Raw genomic sequence first — 19292 nt, forward strand, 5'->3', positions numbered from 1 at the left:
TGAGAAAATTGCCTTTGAAGTTGTTAATCTGAGGCACTGTAGCAGACCATCCACTCACAAAAATAGTTTTTATACATATACAGTAGGAAATTTACAAAATATCTTCATGGAACATGATCTTTACTTAATATCCTAATGATTTTTGGCAAAAAGAAAAATCGTTAATTTTTACCCATACCATGTATTTTTGCCGATTACTAAAAATGTTCCCGTACTACTTAAGACTGGTTTTGTTGTCCAGGGTCACAATATGTGATCCATTGTTTTTCGGCTCATAGGATCAAATTGAGTTTTCTTTCACATATTTTTGCACTTGAATATATTAAAAATTAAAACGTGCTAATAATAACATTTCATGACGATGTAGCACTTGGTTGATCGGTATAGTCACAGATTCGTCAACTGTCCTGAGCATTATTGTTGAGCCCTGTGTTTGGCGGGCACCTTATAGAATTCATGAGGGCCACCAGGTGACCACTGAAATAGAGTCTAGAAATTCTAAGTATAGGGCCTATATTGTTTTGTGTGTGTAGATATACTGTATATACATATACAACAATTTAAAAAATGACACAAATTGGTTCGTTTGAAAAGGAGATTTATTTTTTCAGAGATGTAACAATGCCATTATTTGTTCTGGTGTTTACTGCTTGACCTCCTCAAATCATGATTTCAAACTTCATTTTTTAATATTCCTCTCCCTCCTCCTCTCCTTCGCCCTCAACAGAATCAACACCAACCTCCTCATAATCTTTCTCCAGGGCAGCCATGTCCTCTCTGGCCTCTGAGAACTCGCCCTCCTCCATACCCTCGCCCACATACCAGTGCACAAAGGCACGCTTAGCGTACATCAGATCAAACTTATGGTCGAGACGGGCCCAGGCCTCAGCGATAGCTGTGGTGTTGCTCAGCATGCACACGGCCCTCTGAACCTTGGCCAGGTCACCACCTGGAACCACAGTGGGGGGCTGGTAGTTGATACCAACTTTAAAACCAGTGGGGCACCAGTCCACAAACTGGATGGTGCGCTTGGTCTTTATTTTGGCAATTGCAGCATTCACATCTTTGGGCACCACGTCACCACGGTACAGCAGACAGCAAGCCATGTACTTGCCGTGACGTGGGTCACATTTCACCATCTGATTGGCTGGCTCGAAGCAAGCGTTGGTGATTTCAGTCACAGTGAGCTGCTCATGGTAAGCCTTCTCTGCTGAGATCACTGGGGCATATGTAGCCAATGGGAAGTGGATACGAGGGTAGGGCACCAAGTTGGTCTGGAATTCAGTAAGATCGACATTGAGGGCACCATCAAACCTGAGAGAGGCTGTGATGGAGGACACAATTTGTCTGATTATCCTGTTGAGGTTGGTGTAAGAAGGACGTTCAATGTCGAGGTTCCTACGGCAGATATCGTAAATGGCCTCATTGTCTACCATGAAGGCACAGTCAGAGTGCTCTAGGGTGGTGTGGGTGGTCAGAATGGAGTTGTAGGGCTCTACCACAGCAGTAGAGACTTGAGGGGCGGGGTAGATGGAGAACTCAAGCTTGGACTTCTTGCCATAGTCAACAGACAGACGCTCCATCAGCAGAGAGGTGAAGCCGGAACCGGTTCCACCACCAAAGCTGTGGAAGACCAAGAAACCTTGGAGGCCTGTGCACTGGTCAGCCTGCAAAAGAAAACATTTTGCTCAGTTCCTCAAAATATATACAAATTCTAATAAAATATATCTATATTCCAAATTATATAAATGTATTTATTATGGAACATTTTTATTGTATACTACTGTACTGTTACCTACCAGTTTGCGAATCCTGTCCAGCACCAGATCAATGATTTCTTTGCCGATGGTGTAGTGACCTCGAGCGTAGTTGTTAGCAGCATCTTCCTTTCCTGTGATGAGCTGCTCGGGGTGGAACAGCTGACGGTAAGTTCCAGAGCGAACCTCATCTGTACACATGATATAAATGTAAAAAACCTAACTTGAGTGATAGAATCTTAAATTATATTTTAAGAAAATTAAGTGCCCTCCTCTTACCAATGACAGTGGGCTCCAGGTCTACAAACACAGCTCTGGGAACGTGCTTTCCTGCTCCGGTCTCACTGAAGAATGTGTTGAAAGAATCATCACCTCCACCAATGGTCTTGTCACTGGGCATCTGCCCATCCGGCTGAATGCCGTGCTCAAGACAATAGAGCTCCCAGCATGCATTGCCGATCTGGACACCAGCCTGACCAACGTGGATAGAGATGCACTCACGCTGTGGAGAAAAGGGCACAAGTTTAAAATGCACTGTGTAAATAAGGGTCACTCTAAACATTCAATGGTGTTTTAGTTCCAGGACGCATTTCCACTGGAGTTCCATTTCATTTTGCGTTAGTGCATTGTAGTGAGATATTGTGACAGAGGAAGTGATCACATAACACCCACAACTGACCCACAGACGTTTACTGGTATTGAGCATCAGCTGCATTAGGGATGCAGCCTACACCACCATGAATATTTAACAGCGTCACCCACAGCCCTGAAATGCGATACGACTTCTAGATATTTCCCAGTTCTTCCCCTCGATTTTAAATGAATTAGACACGATAAAACTGAATTGACGACAGACGAAAAAAATTACCACATCCTCTGGGAGGCGCTGGATCTCATTTTTTCCAACGATTCAATGTGACACTGACTGTACCGGACGGCGAGGAGTCGGTTACACCCAGATATTTATGCGGTCCCTTTGTTGTTACGCTCCTTCGTGCATCACATCTCTAAAAACTTCTTGGGTTGAAAATGATGCATAACGTCAATTATCTACTTACATTAGTTTAGATGTGTGCAATTTTATGCGCCATGAATCATCTCACGCCATTGATGCCATTTCAACCACGTCACATCTGAGTAATTTACGACAGCAAAGGGGCATTTAAAAATGATGAATATATACAGAAGTGTCTAAATATATATTTTCCAATATTACTTTTTTTAACCACCCGAAACGAGAATGAATATTCCACACTTATAAAAAATGGTTATCTGTATAAATAAGCAACATTTAGAATGAGTTTCAGCTTACCATTGTTACTGGTTATTTAGCTTGGCCGGGTGAGAGAAATGTCTTCGCGGTGAGATCTTACAGTTCGACAACGAGGGGTCGATGATGTAAGAAGAATAACGTTATAATGGTCTGACCTCACTTTATATATGCGCGTTGCCCTGGCGACTACGTTTCCCACATTTTATTGGTCAAATGTGGGAAGATCTGCCTAGTACGGAAAACTGGGACCATTTTTATTGGCTGTAAGGAAGATCGGGGTGGGTTAGCCACCTCCCAAAACCTCACCCAGTCACACCGAATAACGTTTTGCAGGCATTTTCATTCAAGATGTTTAAATCTGGAATCATATATTTTGTTCAACACCAGCTACTACATTAATGTTATTTTAACATCTGACAGAAAGGACAAAGCTATAACTTTGCCAAATGTTGTTTTACCTAAGCGTTTATCGTTTTCATTAATCCTGCCATAAAACAGAATTAATATCATAATACAATTTTCCAAACTGTTTTTAGATACATATGTTGAAGATAAAAAGCATTACAGAAAACAGGTTATGCACCTGCATCCTTGTGTAACTTGATCAACCCATTCTCCATCTGTTCTCTTTGATACCTTCTAAGAGTTTAGCCTGAGGTAAATTAAGATCTTATTCATCTTATATTCTTTTCCAGTTTTTGACATTTGTACCTTTGTGCTAAAAATCACTATAATAAGAAGAGAACAATGTGTTAGTGCGACACGGTAAGTTCTTCCTTATGAAGAAATACAATGCAAATTTCTGTTAAGTCATAAATGTAGGCCTATGGGGTGAAAGGCCCAGCATCGATGTGGAGGTATATAGACCAGGGACTAACAGACACCAAACCCCCAAGTCCTCCTTCCAGGCTCCATCCGTTGCTAGGCGATGAATAATGGAGTTGCTTGGATACTAACCAGTATCCTGGAGATAATACACAAACCCACATTAACTGCCATTATCTATAGATCACGTGACCCAGCATAAATAGCAGAACTCAGGGGGAGGATGCAGCTGCCCCAGCAGGGAATAAGGGAAGGACCTTTTTTTTAACACCCTCTCCTCCATCTGTTATCCCAGTACATTCGGTCATCCAGCATATCTCGGAGATATAATTGTCAACAGAGCTGTGATTCAGGTCGTTTTTACATTGCTTGTAGGGTGCAAGCAAGACATATGACAGTATGCATGGGTATTTAGTACATATATAACATTTAACATTGATATAATCTGTGATATAATCAATGTTAGGCTACATGCTTCTCTAAAATCATTGTAAACTTTGATTCCATATATATTTTGTTGATGAATGAACTCTGTACAACAGTCACATTTATCAGAGCATAAAAATACACGAAAGAATGTGAGATTTAAATACTGCAGATTCTTGTTGAGTTTTTTTTTTAATTTAATTTCTAACTTTTGTATATATTAACATGACTTGTTTATATAACATGAAATATTATTTTATTCTCTTAGTCACACGGCCATTATGTAGCCTTTGAAAGATGATTCTGACTCGGGGATGTAGGTTTACTCCACCATGGTTAATTGCTTTGTTTCTGTCACCATACATTTTAAATTACAAGCAAGCACAAATAGTATGAGTTATGTTTACGTATAGAATAAATATTTTAGAAAGCTATTTGGTGCTGTTATGCAGGATTATAACAAACAATATAACATATCAAAATCTTTACTGATTACCTTTTAAAACATAGATCCTTTCTAAAACAAAAGACTATCACACTTCCAAAATACTTTACCAAAATACATTTGGTATTCACTGGCTATATTACAATTAATAAATCAATTGATTTATCACAGCTTGGGCAATACCACTGCACCATTCTCACTGTCCTTCCCATTCTCTATTCCCATTTTCTCTCTTCATTTAACTCATTTTCATATGTTTTTTTTACGGTTATTTATGTTGTTGATAACAGGAGTGAAAACAATAAGACTGCAGGGCACACAGAACTTCTTGTATGTTGTGAATAATATTTCTGTCCTTCCATGCACTGTAGCTCATTCTTTCAATTTCCATATGTTTTTAATATGCATTTTCTTATTTTAAAGGGGTCATATGACACAGCAAAAATGAACATTATCGTTTGTTTTAGATGTAATGCAATGTGTATACACGATTTAAGGTTCAAAAACGCTGTATTTTCCACATACCGTGCATGTTTTATCTCCTCTTTGCCCCGCCTCTCTGAAATACGCAGATTTTTTACAAAGCTCATCTGAAAAGTGAGGTGTGCTATGATTGGCCAGTTAACCAGTGCGTAGTGATTGGTCGAATACTGCAAGCGTGTGACGGAAATGTAACACCTCTTACCATATTTGGAACATCAGGTTCCAAAGCAATTGTACTGACAGTCTTAGTCAAATCATACCACGAACGTAGATTTGTAGATTTACACGAGGCGTTTCAGGCAGGTCTGGGTGAGCATTCGCTTTTAGATAGAATGCATCTTTTGTTCTGACACTTTAATTTTTGCAATTTTAAGTGTCTAATACATGCATGGGGAACTTATAACACACCACAGCCACAGAAAAACATGTATTCGCACCATATGACCCCTTTAAGAAACGTTCATTATTGTTTATATTTATTTATTTGTTAAATGTAAGAAACTGGCAATAATGCCCTTATACATTTGGCCCTGTTACTGTATGTTGCAGCCTTAATGTCAATCACACTCTAAAAAAATCTGTAAAAATAGGGCACAATATACTGTATTAATATGAAGGAATTTTCCGTATTCATTTTTTACAGTTGTTTTACCTGTATTTTACATTTTGCACTGCAAATTACATTTGAGCATTAACGGAAATGTCTGTAAATTAAAGGAAAATGTACTGGTAATTTTCTATCCGTTTTTTTACTGATTTAGTTATTACAGTGAATGCATTCTGAGATAGGCAGTATTTCTGTTGCTTTATAAGCATAGTCTCAGATTCGGTTTACTGCAGTGCACAACTCATTAAGTCAAGGACTAAAAATCAATATTGCCAATAAGTCAGGCCTTAAAAACACCAGCTGCTGGACAAGATGAAACAACATCAAGTCAAAACATAACTGTGTTTGATATGCACATGTCAATGCATGTAGCTTATAAAAGATAAAGAGAATAAAATGATGTTGAAATGACCTTCATGTTTACCTTCGCACCCCCACATTTTCCCTTTGAGGGTTCCAAAGAGTAGTATTACATTATTTACCTGCACTTATAAAGGGAGAGACAAGGAAACACAAGTTACATGTAGCTTATGCTAAAATTGGTAGACACGGATGCAACTGAAATCCTGTTTTATTCACCCAACGGCACTCTTTCTGTGCAGCTAGACTGTATTCGCAGACGACTGCATTTAGCCCAAAAGCTATTAGTTAGGTCCTGTAGTTTCTGTTCAATGTTTGCTCACCAATGGCAACTGCACACAGCTCTGTCCCACCCATCCTATTCTCATAATAGCAGCTTCATAGCAGAATTCCCTGCAGAGTTCCAGCCACTCACACACTTCAGAACAGAGTTCTGTTCACGTGACATCGGCCTACAACAGTGTTTCTCAAACTTTTTCTGCCATTCCCCACTTTGGAGGTAGGGAAGGGTTCCGAGCCCCACCTGTCCCCAATCGCCCCAAACGAAATAGTAATAAACTTTAGGTCCTCTGTCTGTCTGTTTTGTCTGCTGGTGCCAAATTTCCAGTTCTATTTTCATTTCATGTCACAAACTTATCCATTGCAAACTTTTATAACCCCTACCGCCTCACCACATTAAAGTTTTTGTTCCGCCTCAATTAACATTCTGACGTGAAATCATTCTCGTAGTGAGAATGGTTCCACGTGATATATTCTTCGCAGTCTGATGTTGTTTTAAGTAAGGCTTATATTTAAATATGCCGTTGTTTTGTTTTGAGTGTACGGTCAATAAATAAAGGAATTAATAGAGGGCAAAAAAATGACCAAATTTCCTCCGGTTTGTCGCGCCCCACCTGTCTGTCATGTCTCTATTCCCCACCAGTGGGGCCCGCCCCCACACTTTGAGAAACGCTGGCCTATAATAAGAGAGAAAGAGAGAGAGAGAGAGTTCTGTTCACGTGACATCGGCCTATAATATGACATCATCCAACAAAATCTAGGACAGAGAGGGAGGAGAGACTGCAAACAGGACAGTGGGATGGCCGTGGTACCATGAAACACTGAGCCTAATTGATTGATAGCATCTACAGTGTGATTGCATTTACATTCAGCTGTTTTACATGTAAACTGTAACATATTGTTTGTTTGGTAGAATCTACAACTATTTGTCAAAAATCATGTTATCATTTTATATGGCTATATTTACTTTGCAAAAATATTTTGCCCTAACAAAAGTCATTTTCAAGCCTTCTGTTTGGTGAAAAATAGCATTTAGCCTTTAACAGTAAACATTAAGTTAATAATACGATTCTTTGTTGTCATTGCTGTTGTTTCTCATTTCCTATTATCTCCTCCTAAACCTTAAACCTAAACATACTTTCAAAAACAGAAAAAATCTGTTATCTATTTCATGCATGGGAAAGGACCTCAAATTTTCCCACTGCATGCCAAAACCATGAGACACAGGACACAGCACAACGACTTGATCTCCTGCTGTATGACTGACATGCACATGTGATAAGTAATTATTTTTAGTCTTTGGGGTATCCCTATCCCAATATGAATGACATGAATAACAAAACAACAAACGTACCAAACACTAAAGCAATTTTCAATGGGCATTTCGCTGATTTACATACCGGTCAGCACAGGCTGGCAGTGTCTTTTTAATCTCCAGTTGATCCTTCCTCATTCTGACGTCATGATCCTTTCCCTCCTCCGTTCAATGGCTCCTCCCCCTCAGCATCAATCTTGAATACTCTCAGTATTCTCAACAATAAATAAATTTCCTGCCACTTGATACTCGCCTCATCGCTTCATCCCCTCCAGAAAAATGGTGAGTATGTTTTTTCATCTTAGAAATTCGAAAGATGGTACAATAACATCGCGCAGTTATTTTCGCCTGTAAATTTGCATATGGTTTAATCCTCTTTTGCTGATTTTCAAAGCGGCTCAAGGCTTTTTCATTGTCATTCCTTAAAATGGAGGAAAGGCGCGCGACTTTGCGGCGTAGTGACGCCGTGCAAAGATTTCTAATTATGAATATTAAAATATATGGCACAAAATGTTACGTAAAAATGTTTGTGGTCACACGGGGTTTAGTTTGTAAAAGCATTTGCAAATGCGTACCAGATCACGCACATCCACCCATTCATAACGGCGCCATGGGAATAAGATCTCATTTACGCGTAGGCGTTATTATCGGTTATAATGTTGTGATTAAAATAAGCGTTCGTTTTTTTACTATGCATATACACCTTTTATGTACGCAGAAATTGTTTAACAGTGATATATTTCACATTTAACTTTCATCCTTTAGTACGTAACGCTACACCTGTTTTATTACGTGCATCCCCGACAGTCACACTCGTATCTCACATAATGCAATGACAATGTAAAAATATGTAATGATATGTTTTATTGTCATACGAACTAAATGCAAAAAAGAAAACAGTGTGTAATGCGAATGACTTAATGTTATTTATGTGGTCTGCGCAAGTTTTTCGTTTGCATTTCCAACGTTGTGATAAATCACCGCGTTTTATAATGAACAATTTTGATATAACGTAATGTTAAGGAAATTGCACAAAGATATTGCAAAATGAATCCTTTGTCGGAGATTGAGCGAGAATTTTCTTGACATTTGCATCCTCCCCTCCTCCCATGCGCAGTGGGAGTAAACTGGGTGGGGACTGCAGCTGTCTGCAGAAACTCATGGCTGGCCTGCAGCAAATGACTGCATTTCTATTCCTGTTCAGATTTTCAGCTGTCTCCATTGCAATTTACATTTAATTATATCATGCATTTTATCATTTTGTTGAGATTGTATATCAAATACATATTATATTCCAAAAATCATATTTGACATAATGCTGTTGAGATGGAAAATAAATGAGAAAAGATGTATAAATGCGGGAAGAATTAAGTAGAGGAATTCTGTCAAAATGTGTATTGTTCTTGTATAATGTTGATTAAGACACGATCAAGCAAGCTGGTACGGTATTGGTGGGGAATTTGCTCTATTCCGCTGTCTCCCTTGAATAGAGAGAACTGGCTCCTTTGTTCTTCCTTTTTGGTGACCTACAAGGACTTTCCCTCTTGTATGCTTAACCTTAAAGTAAATAAATATAGTTCATGGTTGTTGAAGCAGTTGATTACATTGCATTCTTCATTTAAAAAGGAGGCGTTAAGACATTTACAGCACATTTTTGATTCAAGGGAATCTCAGTCAGATGTCTATTGTTGTGCCCAAATGCATGCGGATGTCAATAGAGTGAGGGTACAAAAGAAGCAGGTGTCTTTGTGAGCATCTTGAAAACCGTCAACTGGCAGATCATGTTCTTAACAATAGAAACTGACAATACTTTACCTTTTCTTTTCACAGCGTGAGTGCATCTCCATCCACGTTGGTCAGGCTGGTGTACAGATCGGCAATGCATGCTGGGAGCTCTATTGTCTTGAGCACGGCATTCAGCCGGATGGGCAGATGCCCAGTGACAAGACCATTGGTGGAGGTGATGATTCTTTCAACACATTCTTCAGTGAGACCGGAGCAGGAAAGCACGTTCCCAGGGCTGTGTTTGTGGATCTGGAGCCCACTGTCATTGGTAAGAGCACTGCATTTAATTTTATTTCTAATATCATTTAAGTTCTATCACTGAGGTCAGTTTATCTGAACATTTTTTATGATCCGTTCATCCAGACGAGGTACGTACTGGAACTTACCGTCAGCTGTTCCACCCCGAGCAGCTCATCACAGGAAAAGAAGATGCTGCTAACAACTACGCTCGAGGTCACTACACCATCGGCAAAGAAATCATTGATCTGGTGCTGGACAGGATTCGCAAACTGGTAGGTAGCAGTAGCAAGCAGTGCCTATATATTAATGAAATAATATATTTAAAAATAAATGTATATACATTTTTGGATTGATGATCCAATTGATCTCTTGCAGGCTGACCAGTGCACAGGCCTCCAGGGTTTCTTGGTCTTCCACAGCTTTGGTGGTGGAACCGGTTCCGGCTTCACCTCTCTGCTGATGGAGCGTCTGTCTGTTGACTATGGCAAGAAGTCCAAGCTTGAGTTCTCCATCTACCCTGCCCCTCAAGTCTCTACTGCTGTGGTAGAGCCCTACAACTCCATTCTGACCACCCACACCACCCTAGAGCACTCTGACTGTGCCTTCATGGTAGACAATGAGGCCATTTACGATATCTGCCGTAGGAACCTCGACATCGAGCGTCCTTCTTACACCAACCTCAACAGGTTGATCAGTCAGATTGTGTCCTCCATCACGGCCTCTCTCAGGTTTGATGGTGCCCTCAATGTCGATCTTACTGAGTTCCAGACCAACTTGGTGCCCTACCCTCGTATCCACTTCCCATTGGCTACATATGCCCCAGTGATCTCAGCAGAGAAGGCTTACCATGAGCAGCTCTCTGTGTCTGAAATCACCAACGCTTGCTTCGAGCCAGCCAATCAGATGGTGAAATGTGACCCACGTCATGGCAAGTACATGGCTTGCTGTCTGCTGTACCGTGGTGACGTGGTGCCCAAAGATGTGAATGCTGCAATTGCCATTATTAAGACCAAGCGCACCATCCAGTTTGTGGACTGGTGCCCCACTGGTTTTAAAGTTGGTATCAACTACCAGCCCCCCACTGTGGTTCCAGGTGGTGACCTGGCCAAGGTTCAGAGGGCCGTGTGCATGCTGAGCAACACCACAGCTATCGCTGAGGCCTGGGCCCGTCTCGATCATAAGTTTGATCTGATGTACGCTAAGCGTGCCTTTGTGCACTGGTATGTGGGCGAGGGTATGGAGGAGGGCGAGTTCTCAGAGGCCAGAGAGGACATGGCTGCCCTGGAGAAAGATTATGAGGAGGTTGGTGTTGATTCTGTTGAGGGCGAAGGAGAGGAGGAGGGAGAGGAATATTAAAATGTTGAGTAAATGTCTGAAACTGAAGACAGTAGACCGTTAATTTACACACGATATACATAAGGTATTAAGTGTAAAGTCTACTCTTAAATGTTAGAGACAAATTCTTGATCAGTTGTTGTGTTATCATGGCCAGTATGATTATATTTATGGAATTTGCTTGCCAAATTTTTAATTGTGACTGAATAAAGTGAAGGTAATGTTAAAAATCTTTGTGTGCTGTTTTTTTTAAATCTTTGACGTGAATAGTGAATTCGACTAGGTTTTTGCTTTAAGGAATTCTGGTAATCTGCTTAATAAACAATTTTAAGAGTGCACTTCATGACCTTTGACAGGTTTGGCTCTTAAACACTCGGGATGAAGGAGAAGTAGATTAGTGGTCACACAGCAGACGGTATTAAGGCCAGTATGGGTTTCTGGAGAGGTGTATGTGAGTTACAGCAGGAATAACAGTCAATTTTATTTCAATGAATGAATTAAAACAGGTCATTTTAAAACACTTCATTATAGAAAACATTTCTAAATTATTGTAAATGTATTCATAATGAAATTACAGGAGTGTTTCTGACATGAATATGTGACAAAATGAAAGACAGTATTGTATATTTTGTCATATGTTATTCAATTGCGTTACAAAAATTGAATGGCTGCAGTTTCAGAGCCAGTGCAAACCTGTTAATTCCATCTTGGTTTTTCTTAGCTTGTATAAGATTCTAGATTAAAGAATATTACGATAAAATTTGTATAAAAATACAAAAATCTAGTAATGGCTTCAAGAGAAAAAAATGTACAAAAGTAATAAATGCATCTGACTACATAATCAATACCTATAAAATAATACTAATGTTACATTTCTTTAAATCTTCAGAGTAACCTAACACTATTTTTGAAGTACATTTCACACCATTCCTCATTTATGACGCGGTGTCTGCTGGTTCAACAGGCCCCAGAACAGGGCTGGCACAGAACTCATACCGGCACTGTTAGACTGGCACGCAGCTGGGGTTTCGATCAGCTTTCGATAGCCATTAAGACACCTGGAATAGTGAAAAAAATGAGGCCAGTTAATGTTCACACTGCTTTGCTTACTTATTAAATCCTAAAAACCCCAAAGGAACAGGTTGAATAATCGAATGATTTAATATTATTCTGAAAGATACGCATGCGTCAACTAAATCAGTTTAAATTCACATACTTGTATGCATAGGCCACCGAGCCCAGCACTGATGCGATAGTCAAGATTCCCAACATGACAGCAATCATGCCTGCAGATGTAAACCTGGAACCTGCGGAATATAACAGTAATTGAGACATTGATTTATGATGATTTAGCAACACAATAAGATGCATCCTCCATGTTTCTATAACAAACTAGTAATGGTTTATTTTGAATAGCATACACAAATGCACACTTTAAAGCGAACATACATATGTTAATATTAACCCTGGCATTTGCGACAGCCAGACTGTCATCATTGGTCATCGATACATTGATACAGAAGATCCCAGAGTCATTGAAAGAGTGCCTGAGGATGAGCTGGCAGTCTGCGGAGGGGCTCACGGCATTGCAGATGGTCATAAATGGCACATGACAGTCTGCATCTGACACCACAGTGCACACTTCAGTGGGGGGGCTGAACAGAAAGAGGTCATGCGATCTGCATTAGGGCTCAATCGTGTGGTTTCAACTACACGTTTAAGAAAAGAACTTTGTATTGCATTAAAGTCCCTCCTGGAATAAGCGGACCCCTTTAGAATCTTGTAAGATGACGTTTTCTTTTTAAATCCTTGTAAAAATGCACATTTCATTCGGGTCAAATGCTTTCTCACCTTCCTTGGCAGGTAATGGTGAAATCAACAATGTTACGCTCCATCTCCGTCAGCGAAAAACCATCGGCTACGGCCACATGAACAATCTGCACACTCTCGATGCCCTCTGAGCATATTAACATACATCATTTATCAAAGAGAAACTCTAATACATCTCCTAAAGTATAAAACATGAAAGAAATCTGACCGATTATTTCAATCTCAGTTGAGAAATATCCGTAGCGGTAAATCACACAGCCATCTGTGTTTGCTGCCTGCCGCTTTAATACGACTCGTGCCTGATCTTCAACTGAGTCTTCTTCCAACATCATCTCGGTGACTGATGCTTTTAAAGTAAATATATATTTATTCAAAAAAAGTCAAAAGTTACTTCATTTTATCTACAGAAACTAAAAACATGAAATTCACCGGTTGTCCATATTTCAGGCATATCATCAACACTGGCTATCGGGTTGGCTTCAGTTGGCTGCTTTGGTGCACAGGATAGATCTGGTATGGCTGCTTGAATGACAATTCGGGGCCTGAAGGTACCAGATGTAACGTAAGTGTGCGTGACCGTGAGTTCTCTGGAGATAACAGTCCCGCTGCGGTCTCCAAAGTCCCAGTTAAAGGTGACGTCTGATTGGCTCAGGTATTGGCTGGGGTCGTGAAGGGTGATGCTGAAGGCCACAGCTCTATTCTGGATGAATTTCTGGTCTTTTTCGTCTTTGTCATTCACTTGCGTCAGGGACACAGAGAAGGGAATCTGATCTAGAAACACACAGAGTTTGGATCTTATAATAAGTTGCTCAAATGTACATTCAACATTTAGTAAACACACAAATGACGAAAACCTACAGCCACGGAAAAATGAAGAGGCCATCCATATTTTTATTTCATAATCGCCATTTCTAGATGTATTGTGGCCATTCCAGTCCAGTGTCTGTTGAATTTTAACAAAATCAAAACTCAGGAGTGACATAAAGTCATCCAACAGCTATGTGAAAGACTGACAGCATGACAAGACACATGAAAACTGTGATAAAAATCCAGGTTATCACTTAAAAAACCATGTACAAATATTACTGTTGTATTGCATAAAAGTGAATATGAACTTGTTTTCTTTGCAGTATTTGAGGTCTGAAAAAATACAATCTTTTCTGTTATTTTGACCTGTTTCTCCAGTGTTCATTTTCTGCAAATAAATGCAAATAGAAACAACATTTTTATTTAAGATTTGGGAGAAATATTGTAAGTAGTTCACAGGATGAAACAAAAACTATAATTTACCTAAACACATACATATAAATAGTAAATTCAGAAAAACTGAAAATAATTTATCTTTTTTTACTTTTTTTACTGGCTGTGTGTGTGTGTGTGTGTATATATATATATATAAATATATATATATATATATATATAAATTTAATTGTGAAAAATATCTTTGGAAATGCTTTCAAGTAAATACAATGAAATTAGAATTCTTTACTTGATGGTTCACATAATCATTTTTTATACTCATATCTCTGTTTTTTAAAGAAATGGTATAATCATTTTCCCAAAATGTACAAACAAACATAAAAACATTACATTTGTTTTAGGTCATTTAGGACGGACAAAGATATTCATATCATTATCTAAGAGGAAATATTGTCAAAGACAGATCAGTGTTCACCTGTGATACTGAACTGTGTGGAGGCATATCCGATAGGAATAAATTTCTCTCTCTTCCTGTAGTGATAGATGACAACATCCATCGTATAAGAGCCAACAGGAACATCATCTGTGCCGATAGTCAGTGATGAGGAAGGGCCGTCACACACCTGCCAGTACTTCCCTGTGAGACACAATAAACAATAGTCAGGTGAGACAAAACCAGGTAACATGAAGTCTATCCGTAAATGTAGTGTTTGTTCCTACCCCAGGTTTTCCACACAAAGACGTAGGGAGGTTTCTTATCCCGGAGATCGTGTAGAGGAGTGTGAGGGAACGCATCTACAAAATTCCTTTCAGGATAGACAGGTTCACCCTCATGGAACTGCGTGCCTAGATCGATTATCAGAAAATCCTTTTTTAAGAGTAAAACAAAAACAGTTTTATCGCTGGTCAAAATATTTACATTTTATACAAAGCATTCATTTGGAATCCAACTCATGACCTTGGCGACAAGTTGAGCTGTGAAGCCCTGAACATACATTGTCAACTTTGTAAACAGGATGAACCATTATGTTTCTATGTTTATTGTTTACATTTCATTAACATTTCTGAAAAGTTTACAGATTGCAGAAACATACCATTGATTGTGCCGTTTTCAGCCCAAACCACTCGTCCGACAGGCCGGAGTTTTTGGTTGCGAGGGAACACGATGTCAATTGTAAAGGTGATTTTGGCACCGGTCAAGGTGGGTGCATCATTACTCACATCAAACTTCAGTTCTCCACCTGTAGACATAAGTGTAAAAAGATGGAATAAAAACAACAATAAACAACAGTCTTGGAGCGGAAATGACTTTTTTGTCTCTATTATACCTGTCCAGCTGGTTTTGTATCGTGGATCTCCGTATTTCCACACAGGAAACTGTTTTGTATTCCATATCTGATATGGGTTGAATCTGGAATTTGTGTTGGTCCTGTCAACATGTCCTTGTGCAACAAGAAACGATATCAATATTTAAAATGATGTGAGCCCTTAAAGGCGGGGTAACCGATTTCCGAATTACGCTTTAGACAACTGAGTCGGGCCGAGTACCAAAACAACCTTGTAGCCAATCAGCAGTAAGGTGCACAGTGCACAGGACAGACATTAGCCGAGCCGAGCGCTGACAAAAGCGACAGATGGGGGTAAGAGAAATCGGACACCCCGCCTTTAAATCTCCCCCAAAGGACCAGTGACCTACAATTGTACAATTGGTGGAGGAAGACAGAGGCGAGGGAGTTTGACCGGATAAAGATTTTCTGCAGCGTTACCCCAAATCCTATGCATGTGATGCTTAGCTGCGCATGTGACCATACTTCTGGCATTACTGCGTAAGGCAGGGGTTTACTTTTTGAAGCACACAGGCATAATAAAAGATAGAACGCAGTGCAAGAATTTTCGCATCATAAGACAAAAGGTTTTATGCTGCTTTAGTCAAATCCTTGAGTTTGGGTATCATGTATTTGGATTATTAATACGCTAAAACAGAGCAATCCTTTACGTACTCTGTCATGTTAACGCGTTTAAATAATTTAACTAATTTCAAACGTTATATGAAATGCAACTAGATTTTTTAAGTCAGTTTAAAATATTTAATTGAGATGACTTGTAAAGCCAATTTGGCAGCTATTGAAGTTGATATAAGTGGAATTTTTTAGTGTAATATTTTTAAGTCATTTCATCCATTCTTTAAAAACATATTTAACTTTTCATAAATTATTCTAACCGGAAAAGGTCTGATGGCTGATCTGCATAATGTCTACAGATGAATGTCAGAAGGTCGGGGAGATAAGGACATTGCGGTGAACCCTTAAATCTGCCTGTAGGCCTTAAATGAAACACAAGAGTGTTTTAAACTCAAAAGCTGTCCTACACAGAACAGCTTTCTGCAATTTCACGTCCAATAGACGTTTTATCTTTTTTAAATGACTTTGACTCATAATACACTTTTAATGTGGTAAATTCAATGGTCTACACTGATAAATATTATCAATATAAATCAGACAAAATTCACGATTACTTCATGGTCCTCTTGCTGCTATTCTTTCAACAGAACACTACATCGAGTATCGTTATAGCCACAATGACAAATACATGTGATATAATATACATAATGTTTATAGATAAAAACACACGTTTACTTACTTGTTAGGGTCACGGAAAAGCAGGACAACAGCAAAAGTCTTGAAAGCAGCTTCATTTTCAACCTTATTGTTGGCGCCTTCTGCAAAGTCTTCCACAGGGGCTTCACTCTTTATATAGCAAAGCCCAACATCTCTGAATGAATAGCCACTCCCAACCCCCTAAAACCACACACACACATACATATACACTTATGCAGAATTTATGACATTGGAGTTATCAAATGATCAATTAAGATTTGTTTAATCTAACATGATGTAAAAACATTTAATAGGTTTAAAATACATCTGACGTTTTGGGGATTACATTTTGATGGTCACATTAAGATACATTTTTAATACTAACAAATGCAATAAAACGAGTTTTGCCGCAGATTGTTGCTAAAGTTAATTATATGTGTACATGTGTTAATTTTGAGATAACACGAGGAATGTTGTTTAATGAAAACATATTACAAGAGTTTAAAGCTTGGAGGTTTGCCAGAACTTTTATGAATGACTTTTACAGCAACCGAATCATGTGAGATGACTGACTCGAAGAACAATGAGCCCTGTTCAGATCTGTACTCTCATTCACTGTGCATACTGCATAACACCCTCAATACAACACTAACTCAGAGGTTCACTAAAGAGAAATCAAGACATTTCTTTCTGACATAAAAACACAAATAATAATGAATTAATAATAAAAGACAAAACATTTTCATCAACATACCTACGGCTGTAATTTGGAATGTCTGTATTAACATGTGAATCAAACAATAAGTTACACATAATAGCTAGACCAGTGGTTCTCAAACTGGGGGCCGTGGCCCCCTGGGGAGCCCCAAGATGGATCCAGGGGGGCCACAGATTTTGTGGCATTTTATGAAATATAGAAATTTATCATAGATTTTATGCAATCAAACATCAGAAAAATGACACCACCAACCAAACGAATTGAGGTTCCAGCATTGTATAACTGAATGTTTTTGGTTTAATTAAAATTCTAAGTTTAAGATTATACGTCTTTATATGGGGGGCCGCAAAGCGATGCACTTAAAACAAAGGGGGCCTTACAACGAAAAAGTTTGAGAACCACTGAGCTAGACAAATATGCCAGGAATGTAAAATTCATCAGGATTACACAAACTCTTGTGGCTTCTTGCTTTACTCAGATTTTCAGTATCAAAAAAATGAATCAGGTTTTAATGTTTAGCATTCCTTGTGTTCTCATATCTCTTTATTCCAGCACTGAATTCAAAGGCAAACCACTAAGGTATTGACATCAGGTGGAAGCAAAAGTGTAGTTGTATAAAAATCAGTCATGTGAACATACTGTAAGAAGCATGAGCAGAATGTGTCACATTATAATATTTCATTTTTTTATAAAGACATCAACAAGTATGTTTCTCATAAAGCATTCATTTACAGAGTATATCAACCACATTTATAAAAGGAGTTCACAAAAATGCAAACCTTTACTTCTGACAAGAAACACCCTAACAATTCAATTCAAAACCTGAGTTCATGTGGTACCACTATTACACAGAAAACAGTATGTACATTTGATAAAACGCTATCTTCCGAGAGAGATACACAGAAAATACAGTGGTGACATGAATTGCATTAGACCCACACAAATGCCTTCTCTTGCAACTAAATTGGTTAACATGCTGTTAAATCTCTCATTTTGACTATAAGCATCAGAAAGGTCAATGAGAAGTGCATTATATATAAGGAAATATATGCCAAGATTATGGAAAACGACATCTTTTATAGCTTAAAGTGTTTCATAGAATTTCACAAATGGCAACATTGGGAAAAAGACATTATTGAGGAATCCCTGCTACAATCTTAATCAAAGAACGCAACATTTATTCAATCGACTCTCACAGTAGAAATTCCATGCTTCACGTTTTGTCTGCAAATTCAGCAATGAAGAGGCATGCCATGAAATCCACGCGATGAAAACAATTACGTAGTATCACAGGATCCATACTGTGATCTGCATTGTTGTGCTATTAACTGCATACAATTACATATTTGCTGGACATGATTTAAGATATGAAGACAGTCAGATTGATTGCTTTGAAACATGTTCACACCCGGCTTTAATGCATACTGTGGATTCACGAATGATTCCATGAATCATGGCTTACGGCTCTCTTTCCCACATGCAAAAATGACGTTGAGTGTTGTAATACCTTCCTTTTTGTAACATGATCACAATTAAACAAACACACATTTCATGTTAAGCGTGCACTACATTCACTCGACCAGTGTCAATGAGCTATTAGCTAAAGATGAATGACAAACATTCAAACACAGGCTAAAATACACTACAAGACTTTTGCTCAGATCTTCAGTCTGGACCTGTTGCAGAAAGTCTGTGCCAGCCTGAAGATTTGATCAGTTAGTGTGTTTCTATCCGAAACTTTCAAAAAGTCTGCAAGTGTATGTCTAGTTAAAAAAAATCTGTTCAGATTTCAAAAGTCTTGTAGTGTATTCCAGCCA

At 38.8% G+C, this 19292-nt stretch overlaps 3 protein-coding genes across 5 annotated transcripts; 1 reads left to right on the forward strand and 2 right to left on the reverse strand.

The window, feature by feature from the left end:
• Nucleotides 1–581: 581 nt before the first annotated feature.
• On the reverse strand, nt 582–3204 carry LOC130545409 (tubulin alpha-1A chain-like). Its single transcript, XM_057319872.1, has 4 exons — nt 3070–3204; nt 2037–2259; nt 1800–1948; nt 582–1667 (listed from the first exon to the last, which is right to left on the reverse strand). Exons 1-4 carry the CDS (start codon nt 3070–3072, stop codon nt 687–689), a joined length of 1356 nt encoding a protein of 451 aa, XP_057175855.1. The 5' UTR covers nt 3073–3204; the 3' UTR covers nt 582–686.
• A 4715-nt stretch (nt 3205–7919) lies between these two features.
• On the forward strand, nt 7920–11360 carry tuba1c (tubulin, alpha 1c). The gene is made up of 4 exons (XM_057319065.1): nt 7920–8052; nt 9601–9823; nt 9919–10067; nt 10171–11360. The coding sequence occupies exons 1-4, from the start codon at nt 8050–8052 to the stop codon at nt 11149–11151; spliced, it is 1356 nt and encodes a 451-aa protein (XP_057175048.1). The 5' UTR covers nt 7920–8049; the 3' UTR covers nt 11152–11360.
• Nucleotides 11361–11591: 231 nt separating this feature from the next.
• pmelb (premelanosome protein b) lies at nt 11592–16915 on the reverse strand. Of its 3 annotated transcripts, none has more exons than XM_057319626.1 (11): nt 16801–16915; nt 15489–15602; nt 15255–15401; nt 14881–15006; nt 14636–14797; nt 13390–13731; nt 13169–13300; nt 12982–13087; nt 12580–12785; nt 12347–12437; nt 11592–12188 (listed from the first exon to the last, which is right to left on the reverse strand). In XM_057319626.1, the coding sequence occupies exons 1-11, from the start codon at nt 16853–16855 to the stop codon at nt 12062–12064; spliced, it is 1608 nt and encodes a 535-aa protein (XP_057175609.1). In that variant the 5' UTR covers nt 16856–16915; the 3' UTR covers nt 11592–12061. The 3 variants fall into 3 exon arrangements, with proteins under 3 accessions (XP_057175609.1, XP_057175608.1, XP_057175610.1); XM_057319625.1 differs by having other exon boundaries at nt 13169–13306; nt 16801–16914; XM_057319627.1 differs by lacking the exon at nt 12580–12785 and having other exon boundaries at nt 12075–12188; nt 13169–13306; nt 16801–16914.
• Between the last annotated feature and the right edge of the window lie 2377 nt (nt 16916–19292).

The sequence above is a fragment of the Triplophysa rosa genome, linkage group LG21, assembly GCF_024868665.1.
Source record: "Triplophysa rosa linkage group LG21, Trosa_1v2, whole genome shotgun sequence".
NCBI lineage: Eukaryota > Metazoa > Chordata > Actinopteri > Cypriniformes > Nemacheilidae > Triplophysa > Triplophysa rosa.